The 16,626-nt window shown below is 40.3% G+C and overlaps 1 protein-coding gene across 1 annotated transcript in view; it reads right to left on the minus strand.

The window, feature by feature from the left end:
* Positions 1 to 341: 341 nt before the first annotated feature.
* slc9a1a (solute carrier family 9 member A1a) overlaps positions 342 to 16,626 on the minus strand; it is a 31,414-nt gene continuing 15,129 nt past the window's right edge. The window contains 9 exon segments of the mRNA XM_054620973.1: positions 342 to 6,173; positions 6,176 to 6,309; positions 7,147 to 7,228; positions 7,932 to 8,033; positions 8,388 to 8,514; positions 9,962 to 10,138; positions 10,366 to 10,436; positions 12,319 to 12,408; positions 15,398 to 15,600. Coding sequence (XP_054476948.1) covers positions 5,997 to 6,173; positions 6,176 to 6,309; positions 7,147 to 7,228; positions 7,932 to 8,033; positions 8,388 to 8,514; positions 9,962 to 10,138; positions 10,366 to 10,436; positions 12,319 to 12,408; positions 15,398 to 15,600 — 1,163 coding nt within the window. The 3' untranslated portion in view covers positions 342 to 5,996.

Genomic DNA, 16,626 nt, shown 5'->3' on the forward strand with positions numbered 1-16,626 from the left:
GACAGCTGTGGTCACAAATTGCTGAATACAGTTTTAAAAACATACATGTACATCAAAAAATATAATCCAATTACATAGTATATGACATTTTGAAAGGGTATAAGGCTCGTAATACTTCAAAACTTATTTTCCCTTTAATTTTGAATGCAGGATTTTTGACTTGTGACATTATTTGTACATTGTGATATTTCTACATTAACTCCTAAGTAAAGGATCTGAATACTTATTCCAACATTGCTAAAGTGTAAACTTGAACGTAGTCATCAGATTAAAAGGATGCTGAAATGTCGAACAAGAGATGCATGAAAATCACGAGACGTGGACACCGCACTGCTATAAAGTAAAACTTTAATTTTGGTTTATAGATTCTGACGTTGTTTCATTTCTGGTTGTTAGTTTCACTGGTCATTACAGGAATGGAATGCTGAAAGCTGAAGAGTAATCAACAAGAAAGTGCACACTTGATACCTTTCTGATTTGTACATATTTAGTAAATTTCTAATACATGTTTTTTATTCTTTATTATATATATATTCCCATTTATGTGTATATAAAATAAAAATAAACCTCTTAATTATTGCAGTATTTCAATTAGCAAACTGCAAAATGACCGACAAATAAATTAAAACACATGAAGATAAAGATTAAAAAAAAAAAAAAAAAAGAATAAAAGGGAAATGCAATCCTCTGCCTCAGGACTAGAAGCCCCAAACACATCCGTTTGTAAGGCCCTTCATGAAGTACATTCCTTTTCCCTGTGATGTGTCACCTGATAACCATGCACAGCGTGTACACTACATTAAAGCCACTTATTGCTCTCTTTAACATCGGTGTTTTTGAGATAAAGGTACAGCTCCGTTAAAGTGCTCGTGTGGTGTAAAACGGTGGAGAGCGATGAGGTAAACGAGGGAGGAAAACAGTCTCCGGGTAGAGGAGTACTCACACTGCAGGGGTCATTAGGTCGATGACGTACGTGTGTGTGTGTGTGTGTGTGTGTGTGTGTGTGTGTGTGTGTGTGTGTGTGTGTGTGTGTGTGTGTGTGTGTGTGTCATACTGTGATTGGAGAGTCAAATGTTCATCCACAGTCTAACCGTTAGCTTTCTACTGCTAGCCGGTCAGAGTTCACAGTACTTAAAGGAACGTACCAGTGTTTTCTATGTTTCAGCACATCTAGTAAAAAACATGTGGTACACAAATTAGTGTTTTTTTTCAAAGCATGGTAGATTTTGTATCTGTGTTTTTCATATTTTTCTTGCAACCATTTATTTCCATTCATTTTTTATTTACTTTTGAATTTTATGGTGACTTGTGTTTCTTCTTAAATTGCTCTGCCCATATGTTCATAGTAACAGTTTTCAGTCACTTAAAAGATCCTTTCTGAAACCTATGTTAATGTAATTGATGGAAGACAAAATACAGTTTCATACATAAATGCATTCCAGTGTTCCACAGGAGATAATATGAACTTGAAACAGCAATCTAACATAAACAAATAAAGTGGTTGTTTTCCACACTGACAGTCTTTTTGGAAGAATATTACCCTTTTGTGTTTCATCTAGCTGAGCTGCAGTGGAGGGATAATAGCACAAAGGGTACATTTCATACTAAAAGATTGCAACTTTGTAAGACAAACAGAGGACATGCTAAATGTTGGTATTATCTTTGGCTAAACTTAAGAATGCCTTTTAACACAGAATGATAATCTCTTTTTGGCTACTATGGACAGGAAAAACAAAAAAGGTTTAAATGTACATATGAGCATGTCAATATTGTTTTAACAAAGATTTTAAAAAGTGTTGAAAACATCCTAAAAGCCGACTTAAAGCAGGTTTAAAGTCTTTATAAGGTTTTTTTTAATACTCTGAAGAATGAATGGAAACCAATGGCTGCCTGGAGACCAGAGAAAAACCACAAAAAACTGAAGTTTGCCTTTAACGTTAAGCGTTTGGTCCGCATGCGTAGCTGATAATTGATGCCTTCACTTTACTTGTCCCAGTGGAACCGTCTAACTGAAGCAGAATTTGGGTTTAAAGCGTACGAGCCGGACTGATTAGAGGTTATAGTTGTAAATCCGGCCTCTTTCTACTGGAGCCTGAACTCCACCGTTTAAAATTTGGTTGACAAATGAGGTTAAACATGAGATGCAAAACAAAACCCAGCAGTGAAGTTATAAACTTCTGTAAAAAGCACATGGAGTGATGTAATGCACATGAATCCAGATAAAGCACTTGATAATAAAAAGCAAAAGGACTTTCAATTACAGAAATCCCTTTAAATCAGTTACAGAAATAAAGCACATTAATAAAGCAAACAGATGAAAATAATAGACGTAAAGCTGAAGTGAATGCTGGTGAGGAAACGGTGCTGTTGTAGTTCAGTCCAACACATTCAATAAAAACAACTAAATAATGACTTAAAGCGATTCAGCGTTGGTGAAAAACACCCAGTGTGGAAATTAAGAGCATTAAGCATTCATTTGAAGATACAGTCGATTGAAATCTAAAAGATTTTCATTGTTTTTGTTGTTCTTGTCGAGCAACACAAAAGGCAAACATGACGTGTTTATGATATTTCAACATATGAATACAATTAAATAGGTTCTTCTGTAGGCTGTATGGCTTAAGATTAAGGTTTTCCTGCACCAAACATTTCGGTGTGAGAATGTTTGCCCAAAAAATATGCATTCGGTTTGAAAAAAAAAAAAAAAAAAAGGAAAAGTATGAAAATAGTGTTTTTCTTTTCTTCTTACAGGGATTTAAAAGTGTCTGGGATAATGTGAAGTAATCACTGGGTTTGATGTCTCTTGTTTTTATGATTGTTTTAATCTATATTGGAGTTTTTTTTGGTTTCTCATATTTGATCACATCCCCCCCCCAAAGCTAACTAATCGACTTTGATATGAAAAAAAAAATACAGCGTGAATATTCTCTCTCTGTTGCATTCACACAGATTCAAGTATTCACAAGTATGGGAGTGTGTAGAGAAATTCATTACTTCCTGAAACCTACTTATCCGTCTCTGCAGAGCAGTTAAGGGGTTAAAGGAGAAACAAACTGCCTTTAAATGGAAGCCGAATCAAAGAGCATCGGGGAGGATGATTTAGAAAATATTCCCAACGGCGGTGCATTAAGAGGCAGCTCACTAGAGAGGAGCACTTCTCAGGGCATAAATAAATGCATGAATTAGATTCTGCGTGTGTAAATATCTTTGTCCTCTAAGCAGCAATAAAAGGAGGATTTTGAAGATGGGGTGGGGGGGGGGGGGGTGGAAAAGAAAATGCGGCATGTCATTTGGCTCGTCGCTTCTGGATTTTAAACAACCCTTCTCTCTCTTCGACCTTGTCCCTGTTGACATTTTCAGCTCGATACTCCGTCAGGCGCTGACATTTTTCCGACAGTAAATTGAATTTGGTCCAGACGGGGAAATGAGATGCTTTGAGGGTGGACCCTCCCATCTGTCAGATACAATTATCCCTTTTTAGAAAATGGGACACAAGGGGCAAAGGGAAAAAAAAAAAAAAAAAAAAAAAAAAAGGGACAAAACGTGCTCGCCCAGCAGTGAAAGAACGCTCACATTTGCACATTTACTCACTCAGATTTACATGAGCGCATTTGTGCACGGACAGATATCCTCTTATCCTCGCTGTAGCAACCGTAGCAAGCCATTTACAGATGCTGAAGAGAAGAAGAGCAAAAGGAAAACGAACAAGCCTGACAGGTTGTTCTGCTCGTTCCCCATTAGCTGTAATGTGAGCCTTCTGGATGGAAGAGGATCAGGAAGGACTCAACGGTCACTGACACCGAGAGAAAACAGCCAGCAAACTGGAGCAGTGACTCAGTCAGCCTGCTTCAGAGGAGGACTGTGCTTCAGTGCTGAAGGGTTGTTTTCCCAGAGTACGTTCTTCTTTGGATGGCCTGCAAGTTATAACGGACTACGGTGAAAGAATACTTGTGGGTTTACAATCTAATAGTTGCTTGCAATGTTTTTTTTACACATCCGTATACAGTACAGAGAATGGCGGCTGTAACGACCACGTGATTACGTTTTTTTGTGCTTGCAGATAAAGTCAGACAAACTGTATTTTGTGTATTTAATGCCCGTTTATAATTTTAGCTTTGACAGTCGCAGTGGTTTGCCTCAGTGGGTTGCATGTTTGCAAGATTACACGACTTGAGTTATAAAGGGTTTTCATAAATATAGGATATTATAATCAATTTACATATTTTACACATCTATACTGCATAGAATTCACTTCTTTTTTTTTTTTTTTTTTGCCATGAGATGCCTACAGTCTTTGGCCGTGGGTACACTTGTCTGTTCAATGCGACGTCTGTGTTCGGATGCACCAGGTCGAGAAGCATGTTTGAAAAAAACTCTCAAAAATTCTTCATAATAAAAGCCCACACCTTATTTGGTTATTGAAAAGCTTTTGTTTTGAAGCAGCAAAAAAGCGGGGAAATGTTTGGTTCTCATCAGCGGTAACTTAACAGGATCTCATCTGGGCTCCAGCCATGATTTTTCCTCCCCCCTTCCCTTTGCTCTCGCTTGGGAGAGGACATTCCTTTGTTGGGAGGAAGATGATGAAGATCTACGTTTGATAAGTTGTCCCGATTGTGCCCACATGCTGTCCACACCTCATGGGATCCAAACTCAATGCGAGCTAAGCCACCTCGGCATGTGGATCAGATCTCGGAGCGTACAGACAGATGACAATAGTCGCATTGAAAAGACAACTGTGACCACGGCCATGAATCTTTTCAGACGTGTGGATGGATTTCACAAACTAGCCTTCCCTCGCCGTGCAATAAGCTGAACAGTGATGTTGAGCACAAATGCTTCTAGACGAGGCCAGGAGCAACACTGAAGAATACAAATGAACATGTTAAACAGAGTGAGCAGCTTTGTTCTGATATTAGAAAATCAGCTCATGTGCTCTGAAAGTTACAAAGATGGTGTGAAGGTGACTTTTAGATGGGCACTTATTCATAACATCGAGAAAGAGAGAGAGAGAGAGAGACAACTACTGCTAACGACTCGACCGCTACTTGAGTTTAGTTTTAAAGGGTGTTCTAAAATTGAGGTAAAACATAAAACATCTACACGGAAACGACATGTGATTAAACTTCAGAAGATGAGGAATCAAGCATGATCGCCGACATCAAAACATCTGTGCTACATCACCGCCTGGCTCAAGAGCTTCCCAAACACACTCGCTCTGCTCCACGCTTGTAGGTCCAAACAGCTTTATATACAGCAGTGTGGAAATTCCCCAAGTCCAGGAAGCCAGAGGAAAAGGCCGAAAGGTCTGTAAGCACGCCTACGAAACACTGGATCAAACTCAAACACGTTAGTACCCCTGAAATTAAAAATAACTTTTTTAAAAAAAAAAGGACAAAGCACCAAGTGAAAGAGTTTGACATTAAATAAGGCCAAATATTTTAACAATCCAAATGTTTGAATATTTAGCAATTTCAAGTGACAGAATGAGAGAACGGTGTCATTGAGATATTGGATTAAAACAAGCACCTTAAACTGAAGTGCAATGTTTGAAAAAGAAAACTAGATTGCTTTGTTGATTGAACGTGGGACGAGAGGCCCAGCGTGTCTCACAGAAAGAAGCTCTAAAGACAGCAACTATGCAGTCGTTAAAAAAGGAAAGTAAGAATGATATTGTCTGACACTAAAACAGTCCAGACCTTTGGTTAATGCATAGTTCTTTCCTGAATGTCTGAATGACTATCAAGCATAAACTCCACCATCTCTCAGAGAGCAGCTGTTCCGATTCCCGTCTTAAAAAAATAAAGAGCAATGATTATAACAAACTGATGCCTCTTTGATTTCTGCTCAGACAATCTCCTTTTTTTGCTTCTTTTTTGTTTCTTTCTGGTTTCTTACAGCAATAGCAGTTTTGGCTTTGTTTGGTGTCTGAACCAAAGAGATGATTTGGAGCAGAAGAGTGAAGCCTGATCACCTCCATTCAGATCCAGGCTGCTGCATCAAGGCAGGAAGGGTTCGTCCTCGTCCTCGTCGGCGCTGGGGCCCGGGTCGCTCAGGCACCTCGTCAGCTTCTGCTGGTCCCTGCCTCCCTCAGCCTCGCCCGTCTTGTTTGGTCCTCTCTGCTCTGAGGGGGGCTTCATCATCAGGCCCTGGTCCTCCTCCTGGTTCTTCTGCTGCTGCTGCTGCTCTGCTTGCCTTTCCCTCTGAACTCATCCATCAGGTTGACGGAGTCTGGAGACTGAGGAGAGGCCAGGTCGACCTGGATGGTGGGCACGCTGTCCGACGACTGCTTCATGCTGTAGGCTTGTGGGTCTGCAAGATCATAGGAATAAGCTTTACGGAGGCTTTAAAAAGAGGGATTTGAATATTATTCGGTCATTCGATGTACAAGGGGGAGGAAGATCAGGGTCAACTAATATTAAGGTCACCAAAAGCTACAATCACTGCACCAATGCAGGCTGCAAGACCTCTCCAAATATGTCACGACACAACAAAAATAATGCAGAGTGAGTCACAATGATTTGCGATGCAACACATGCTGGGAAATAATTCCACTTTTAGCTTAAATTTAATACTGAAATCTCAAATTTCATCATGCTGGACTCTAATATCTAAACAGCAGGTCTTTGCTTCTTGGTTTTAATAAATCATCCGAGTTTGAACCTCGACATTCATGCCATGAGCTCTCCTCGTTAGTGATGGACGATTAATGAGTGTTAGCGAGCAAACTTAACCGACACATGCATGTTAGGATGGCTGCTGGGTTATCACAGCTCAGAATGAATCTTCTCTACACTCGCTACATACCTGGACCGCTTTTGTTTCCTTTCTGCTGCTGAGCAGGTTTGAAATCAGTATCTGTGCCTAAAAATGAGACCACACACTGGTTTACATGCCGGCAGCCACATGCAAAACATATTTCCATAAGTGGGGAAATATCTGTTTCTGCAGATGTGAACAGTAGCAGTGCTTTCTACACGCTTTATTGTTGCCTTGTGAGCCTAACAAAATATAATCTCTCATCACCGTGGGTCCCATCAGTGGCCTAGTGAGTGTTCTCCTATTGTGCCACGTCGTACCTTTCAGTGTGATGGTGGTTAGCTGTGGAGTGTTTGCGTTTCGGCTGTGGCTAAAGATGGATGTGTTTACCTGAGGACAGTCTGGCTCTGCACATGGTCGGGGAGTCGGGCGGGGCAGCAGGCACCGTCAGGTAGTTATTCATGTTCTTTATCTGGGGGAAAACACAAAGATGTTGTTTGTTTATGGGAGGATTTAGGCCTCTGCATGTTTTCACGTATACAGAAAATACACATTTAATCGTTTGCGGCGCAGCAGGCAAACTCAACCATGTTCAGTAATTCACTATTCATCAATGTCTTAGAGGAACTTCGTTAAAATGACGTGTCGCTTTTGTAAACTCTGTAAAAAATGCTCTTGAGTCTACGTTGGCTTCTAGCACATTCAATTTACCCAAAACAAGAGTCTGTTTTCATTATGTAATTACAGGCGGATGAAACTAAAGTTTAGCGGTAGGGCCACTCAACCGTGCAAATCAATTAGCCCCCTGTTTGTGTCGAGAAAATGTATTCACGGGAACTGAAGGTGGACAATAATTAGAACACAAATCAGAAATTTGGCAAATCATTTAACTGCTGGTGTCCCGGTATGAAATGAGGAAAAGCTGTTGTTCATCTGTTGTTGTTTCTGGGTTTTTTTAGCCTTCTCTGTTTCTCCTGTTTTTTTGCTTCCTGCTTTATAACGTCTACTTTGTTACGCACCAGATTGCAAACTGCTACGATATCACAAAATGTTTTCTTTAGCGTTGCCTAATCAACAAAATGTGATAATCGAATTCTTCCAAAGCAGACTAGCCTGGCTCGGACCGATTCTTGATTTAAGAGGTGTTGCCCCTGCACACAGACCGACAATCATACCTGCTTCTCCAGCTCAATCATCTTTTGCTTCTTGATTAGGAATTCACCGAAGCCATCCTCGTACGGATCGGCCACCAGAGTGTGTCTGTTGTAGGAGCGCAGCTGAGACAGGAAAAGACACATAAAACAAAATCAGTTTAAGAGGCGCTGGTTTATCTCAAAGATCTGCAGAAAGTTATGATAAAAAATGCATTTGTGTCAGTTACACATGATCATGATGACCACAAGGAGAAAATCAATGAGAAGTGCTTTTCTGTGTCCCTTGAAATCAAAGTCAGTATTAGTCAACGTATGAGCAGAGCTACTGATTGAATTCTGACTCTGTAACAATCAATACGCTACACTGCAGTCTAATAACACTTTATCAGTGAAAATCAATATGCTCCGAACTCCTTGTAATACAAGACGACACATCATTAGCGGATACGCGTCTTATCGTTCATGTAGCAGTCTTACCCTCATCCGTGTCCTCTGCAGGTTACTCCTGAGGATCTTCCTGATCTCCTCCTCTCGGCCTTTAGGCAGCTGGGGCAGAACTCTCTCTGCGGGCTTGGCAGCAAGAGGCTTCTTGGGCTGAATGTTCCTGAGAAATATGAAAGCAAAAAAGTTAGGACTAAGAGAGTTTGTGTAATATAAACACATGGCTGTCATGGGGTGTTTTTTTTGCCAAGACACGTGACAAACTGTTGTGATAATAATGAAAGCTCACTTCCCAGAATTATTTCCTCCTGGTAGCAGATAACTAAGAGCAAGTTTGGGTTGTCAGTAGCAGTTTGTGTTATTAAACAGTCAAGGTTAGAGCTAACGTTAGCTCTTTCTGTAACGGACACTCATGTCAACAATGTAAGCGGCTCGATAACTGTAAAGTGATGTTATTTCTGGCTCTGCTGGATTCATTTAGCGGACAGTTCTGACCTTGCATGTCCTTCGGTTTGTTGCAGTAGAGTTAAAAAAAGAAAATGTCATTTCTAGGGTGATCAGACTTATTTTGAAAACTGGGGATCTCTTCCTGTGTGTCCAACTTTCTCCAACTTTTACTTTCATTTAATTAAGTATGACTCATGCTCTCACACTGGGTATTAAAACTGACCAACGCTTAATTTAGCAATTCATCACTGACTAATTGGTACTGCAGATGTAGAATTAATGAGGCCTGTGCAGCTGCTCACAGTGCGGTTTTTTTGTTTTTGTTAAGGTCAGAGCCTTTTGAGTAATTAAATATAACTAAAGACTCCTCGCCCACTTTGGGAATCATAACATGACAGAGAAGGTGATGATGAAAGTGCTGTTTATGTAAAACTAGCTACAAAACAACTGGAACACATCAGTGCTGGTCAAAGAACAAGCGACCTTCCAATCAACAGGCAGCCTCTCTACCTTTACTGGATAACATTTGTAATGTTCCGCAATCTTCCTTAAAAAAATACATTTTCAGTCTATTTAACTGTAAAAAAGAAATTAACATCAGGAAGTCATTAAATCCATCCACTTGTTAAACATGAAATGACTATGAGGGCAGTGTAGGAAATGCAAAGTTAACTCAAATAAATAAGCATAGCATGGTGAAACTACATATCCAGTTACTTATATTTTATAATTTATATAATTACAAGTTATCAAATGACATTCTCATAGGGGTCCCTCGTAGTGATGAATTTACAGAGAACGACCACATTAATATGCAGCTCCCGTCTGCTTTATGGAGGCGTAGCAAGTTTCAGCTCATTGTTTAGCTGTGCTCCATAATGGAGTAGGTTGAGACCAAAATCAGAGCTAAAAGAGAGCGATTATTGGTCTTATATTCATCAGGTGGACACAAAAATGTCCTCCAAATAAATGCTTATGTTGCTCTTTAACTGCTTGATGTGTAATTAAGTAACTATTTGCTTACAATTTTGCCAAATCAACTTCAAATGTGATGACTTGTTGTGGCCAAAACAATATTGCACGTTTACAGACGTAGATTTTGGCCAGTTTGTTTTTTCTGAGTGCGTTAACTGAAGACAGATTGAGTGTACGCTCATACTTACTGCATGGAAACTGTGGAAGGCAGAGCAGCTGGCAGCTTGACTCCGCCTCCGCTCTCTACCAGCTCAATGGCCTGTTTCATCTCCATCTTGTGGTAGAAGGCGATGAGCTGTGGCTCCCTGGAGCGCTCGCCTGCAATCAGGCACTTCTTCACATACTTCTTGTTGAAGCGGTTCAGTCTGGGAGGCAGACATGAGTTACGGATGACAAACAGAGGAGACAAGGGACAAAGACAGACGCGGGAGTGAGAACAGGAAAGGGAGAGAGACACATGGTGCACATTAGAGGAAAAATACATTTGTAGAACCAAAGTTACTGTTTAATCAAGGGTTAAATATATTAGCTGATTATGACAAAGAATAAAACCAATGACCATTTGAACAATCGATATATAAAATATACATACTTGTCCTTCCAGTGATGGTGTCCATAGTGTCCACAAATGTCCTCGATTCCAGTCAGCAGGTGGTCAAGGAACTGGGGATAAAAAGAGGCAAACAAAAGAAAAGTATTTTGTTAAGTTCACAGGCGTGATATTTCTTAACCTTGCTATCTAATAAACACCCATGTGACATCTGCTGTAGTATGTATGTCATTTAGAGCCATTTAATTGGTTAAAGACAGATATTTCAACGTTACTTTACCTTTTTTCCAATGTCTTATGTACAGATCCCCACTTGGAGGCAAAATGTATATGTTTTTTTTGTGTATAAACTATAATTTCTGATCAACAGTGTTATTAACAGTGGTTACAAGAACACTCCACCACAGACGTTACTCAGCTGCATCTCACACCTTTTTGTTTCACCACAGTAACCATTCCTCACGGTAAAAAACACACACCCTCCCAGCCAACATCATTATCTACAACAGCAGGTGATGCCGAGCATTAAACTGATGATGGTGGGAGGAAAGAAAAGCAGCAGCAGCCAGGTGACTGATGGGACCGTGTGTTTATGAGCAGCAGGCCTGCTCAGAGAACCAGAGAAATGTACCGACTGCATTTGTTGCTCGGACTGCAGTTTGTCCATAGGTCGGCCCTGGTGCTCTGACTCAGCGTAGCCATGGGAACGAGTCATTAAGCCGAGCCACAGAATTTACTTCTGCTTTGTCGGAGGGATGGATTTATGTAAAGACTACCCAGCGCTGCGTGGGTGGCGGTGAAAAAGTCAGACATTATGAAAAGTTTCTCCAGTTCACTAAGGGTGACATAATACAGCAATATATTATGATACATCTCTTGTGGTTGCACTAATACTGGGTCATAGATGTATTATTGCATCTTGGCTTCTCCTTTCTCCAGCTTACTGTTTGTCCATTTGTCATTTGAAGAATGGGAAAGGTAAACATGCTGCTGTATGTATGCTCAAAGGGCTCAGACTCTATTTTGTAAATTTCCCCGCTGCGGGACTAATAAAGGATTATCTTATCTTATCTCTTGTGTTTTATTTCTCCCATCTATAAAAGTTGTGCTAATCTGAAAGCCCCTCTATCAACAAATATACATATGAAACATGTCTAACAGTTTAAGGGCTATGATTCCCTATTCAATCACAAGAATATCATGATCTATATATGACAATTATTCGCGATACCATCGCCATAGTGATAATAAAAAGAAAAATACAGCTAGTAGAATCACAACAAGCTGCATCTTTTTAAACAGGTGTGACAGGTGCGTCCCCTGGCCCCTTCCAGAGGATTGGGTAACATTTCATCACTGGTGTTTTACAGTGGAGGAGAAGCCATTAGGACAGCCTCTCTTCTAGCCTTGAGCACTGGTGACTTACTGCAAAGCCCCAGAGAGGAACTGTGTGTGTGTGTGTGTGTGTGTGTGTGTGTGTGTGTGTGTGTGTGTGTGTGTGTGTGTGTGTGTGTGTGTGTGTGTTTATCTGAGCTGTATTAATAGCATTAAAACACTCGGGGCTTGTGGAGCATGTTGGTCACTCATGGATGTGTTTGAGTACCAGAAACTGTGGATACAAGACGCTGTGTGTGTGTGTGTGTGTGTGTGTGTGTGTGTGTGTGTGTGTGTGTGTGTGTGTGTGTGTGTGTGTGTGTGTGTGTGTGAGAGAGAGAGTTATATTTAACTGGAAGGTAATTTTCAAATCTTTGGATTGAAATTCACTCTAATGTACAACATTTGAGATGAAGTACCGCCACACAGCCAGTAGGTGGAAGCAGCGATCAAGAAATGGCCTCATAGCTTGTTTACAGTTACATTACATTACAGTCATTTAGCAGACGCTTTTATCCAAAGCGACTTTCAATCAGTAGTATATTACATATCATTCACCCATTCACACACTGATGACAGGCTACCACGCAAGGTGCCACCATCAGACTCTACAGCTCTTACCTGGGTGTGGATTTCCTCATTGATCGTCCGCTTGGCCTCCTGTTTCTTCTTCACCGCCAGAAGCTCCACAAGGGGCTTGATGGTCATGCCCTGCAAGATGGGGACGAGAGGAACAAAGCGTTATTCATTATTCACCCTCCTGACCTGAGCTAAAGATAGAAGCAGCCGCTTATCACCAACTCTATGATATGCAAGAATGAAAGTAGAAGGTTTAAAAACTGGTATCTGTACTGTTTTACAATCTTTTAGTGTCTCAGAGTAATCGGAAAACATACACCTTCACACTGGGATACTGATATCTGTCACACCTTCCCTGTGGCACACTTCCCAAATTTTGCAACGGGTGATTAACAAAACACACCAGGTCGCCACACGACTTTTCGCAACAACCCCGGTGTTATTTCCTTAAGTCTAATGTGGAAAGTTACAGATATAAATCTGTAACAAATCTGCAAAATCCACGCCCTAGTAAGATTACAGTTCAAAACAATGTCATTTTCTGTTTCCTTTGTTCCCCTGAATAGACATTCTGTCAGGTATACTAGTGGTTAAGACTAAGGCAGAGAGATGTTTCTTGCAAGAACAAATTCAGTTTAAGAAAGAATCCTGACCTGCTAAAATGTTTATGTTCTTTATAGACAAGGAGTGATTTCAATCAATTTCATTTCAATTAAAGTAAAACAAAAGTGCTTTCTTCACATCATTACGTTGTTAGCACATCGTTGTCGCTGTGATTACATTCTCTGGAGTAATCAACTTACAAAATATACACCCAGTCTCCGTGACGTCACCCGTAGGCTTCTGCAGAGCCGCTGTGACGACACGGCTGACTCCTGGCTAATCCAATGATGGGGGAATAGGTGGATCGTTGGTGGAGCTGAGGTGGGCCCGTGTGACGGAGCAGATGAGACAGCTAGCGGCGAGCAACCTGAGACGGTACCCACCTGCCACTCAAGATCACCCCTTTAAATATGTATAACCTCAAGCCCCCCCCTTCCTGACAGTATACATGAGTGAGGATAATAGCTACAGAGACCAAAACAGTTTATTGTAGCAGGCTGTAAACATGTTGATTTCTGCTGTTAAATTGGGCATATTGTTTGACATGGTGGTCAATTTGGATTAAAATCATTTTTGTTGCCACTGTGCCAAGTGGCCACATGAGGAACTGCAGCTTTTGGCACTGTCGCGTCGGCTTCATTTCTCAGCACCGGTGGTCGCAGCTTGGAGGAAATGTGATTGTAGACACACTCAACTGGTAAGTGCATACTTCAATAACAACTAATTGAGTGTGTACACATTGTGTTGTTTGTTCCTGTTTAAAATGGGTTGTAAAGCAGCAAATGGTGCGTTTCCAACCATGCGTCTTATGTCGATAAGCAAACAACTCAGATAAAAATGAAAACAAATGAACTCTGTTTTTCTCTTATGTTCTGGCACCAAAACTTCTCTTTACTTTTACTTTGATTTTAGAAAGCTGTAAAATGTGTCTGAAACCAAATTCCTTTACTAGAAAGGGTATATTTCTGATCAGTTGTCAACAGGATTAAGTAGAAAACACTGCCACAACGGAATGGCTTGAGAAATTAAAAATCAAGCATCAGTCTAGCAGTGTGTGTTTGTGTTTGTGTGTGTATATGTGTGTGTATGTGTGTGTGCTCCTGCCTGTCTGCACCTAAAGGGTCCAGCCTATTATTCTGCCTCGTAAAGAGATTAAGCCGACCATCTGCTTTACTGTAATGGCCTAAAGTGGATGACTGAAGATTCCTGCTCTTTAACATTAGCCAGCCATGCTATCAGACAAGCAAAATAATTTCCCATAACTACTAATATTTCCTTAGCTCTAAACAAGAGGAACGTTACAATTTCATGGTTATCCAGAATGTTTGATGGCTCACTTGATATTGACAATAGTTACAATAACCAACGACAACTAAGCAGACAACTCAACGAGTCAATCAGCCAACAAGCCCAGAGGAAAAGTCCAGAAATCCAGAGTTGTAACTGGTTATACTGTAATAAAGTATTTCAGAAGTAGTCCAACACAAGAAAGGAAATATCATCCATTAGGATATTAAATGTTTAAATGTAAATTGGCATATAGATAATGCTTATTATGATAGAGATCTTCACTTCAGACCATCTAGAATAACTCTCTTTCAAAATAAAACTACAATCCCAAACTCTCACAAATAACTCCACATTGCAGGTGAAAGGGGGCCTCTCCCCTCCTGGTCTGCCTCTGTGTCAGCATCAGACTGCCAGTGCAGCAGCATGAATAAAACATGTTCCTGGTCTCGCCTTTGAGGAGAGACTACATGTCTTCAGGGTTTTAAATTTAGCTGCTACCATTCTGGATCCCAATCACATCCAAGAATGTTCCCACAGTTTTCCTAGGGGACTGGTTTATCTGACAGGACAGGGTAGATGCATTAAATGTATGTATTCGCTGCCTCTTATCTTTATCTTGTCATGTTATTGTATGTTTAGTTGACGTTGACTCTGTTAAAAAAACAGCAGCAGAAACGTGTCTCTAAATAAACCATATTTTGTATTCCTTCTGCATGCGTTTTAGATTCAATGCATTAATTAGCCCACCTGCAACGTACTTTACAGTAGAAGCTGAAATCACGTTTTCCCAAAGCAGCTGGAGCTTATTACTTGGAGACCAAAAAGACCCAAGAACGTCTGACCACTTGATGTGGCATCCAATAGAAATGCAAATACATGAGCGTACCTTTGATGTTCACACCTCAGCATGAGCAGTAAGATTAACAAGATGCACAACGTCTAATTGAAAGGTTGCAAATAAAAACGTTTGTTCTGAGAGGGACTGGTTTTGTCAGTGTGAATTCAAACAGTGATGGAGACCATTACAGTTGGTAATAATAGATGCAAATGATTGGTTAAAGTACAAACCGTGTGAATAAAAACTTGTCTCCTACTTTGAATAGTGCACCAGATGTTTTTAAACGTTTTCACTGCAAGTTAAGAGTCAAATTGTGGTCATGATAACATCCCATTATAAGGTTAAGACTTAAGGAGAGTGTCGGTTTAAAACTAAAGTGGGGGCTCTTACCTGAACAAAGACCGTGAAGAAGATCACGGTGATGATGGCGGTGAGGAACATCTCTCTCATGGGAAACAGGTCTTTGTCAAGCAGGAAGCCGAGAGAAAAGGCGATGGCACCTCGCAGGCCACCGTAGGCCACAATGAACTGGTCCTTGGTCGTCAGCTTGACGATGCGGAACTTGTTGATCACGAAGGTCAGACCGATCACACCTGGAGAGGACAATGTAAGGAGAAGGTGAGGTTTGTGCGTGTAATAGACAAACAGCATTCTCTCTAGCCTTTTAGGATGGCTTTGCTTGCCAATAAGTTAGTACAAAACAAGAGAGTATTTACATGTCAAATGAATATACTTTCTGTTACAAGATTTTTCAATTTGCTTTTCCCCTTCTTTCACACAGCAACTGTTTTCATTTAACGCCCCACCCCCTCCTTTAGCTAAGACCAATTACAGCAGGTGTATTTTTCTTTTTAACTTGAATTTATCTAAACCCCTTGTTTGCCTTCAATATTGTTGAAAACTGTTTATTTCAACTCTTATTCACATATTACCTTATTTATGACTAAATTATCTTAATCTCACATTTTTATTAAACTAAATTACTTTTTTTTTTAATTGCCTTACTGAGTTATTTCATCTAACTTTATGAGGCTCTAATTTATTTTAATCCCTGACTTTTACACCAGGACTACATTAACAACAAGAGTTTACACTCCCTTAATATAGCTAGACCCTCACAGTTATAATCACATCTGCTTTTGCCCCAAATATCATGAGTGGTAATGCATTGCCAACTTTTTGAAAATCAATCTGTACTTGCAGACATGAGATCATTTAAATGGACAGCCTATCTCAAGCAAAGTCTGCTATTTGAAACTTAATATCAAATAGAAGTAAACTGAAACCAATTGCTGCCTGGTAGATGAAAAGAAAATCCTAAAACTCTAAAGCATACAAAACTATAAGGAACCACTTGAACTCTTCTCCATCAGAGGATCTTGTCTCATGTGATGCAAGTCACATATGCATGATGACCTATTGCAACAGTCACAGACAGCGTATTTGTGTTTGGATCGTTTGCTCAAAGTCTCATCAGCTCTTAAGACTGAGAATGTCATAGAAAGATCTCGGTATTTGCTCGCTTAGAGGCGCCTCATCGTTCTTTCACTTTCAGTATCTCTATCTCTCTCTCTCTCTCTCCAACGACACCAATAACTCTGGTATGACAAATCATGAAC

The sequence above is a fragment of the Anoplopoma fimbria genome, chromosome 20, assembly GCF_027596085.1.
Source record: "Anoplopoma fimbria isolate UVic2021 breed Golden Eagle Sablefish chromosome 20, Afim_UVic_2022, whole genome shotgun sequence".
NCBI lineage: Eukaryota > Metazoa > Chordata > Actinopteri > Perciformes > Anoplopomatidae > Anoplopoma > Anoplopoma fimbria.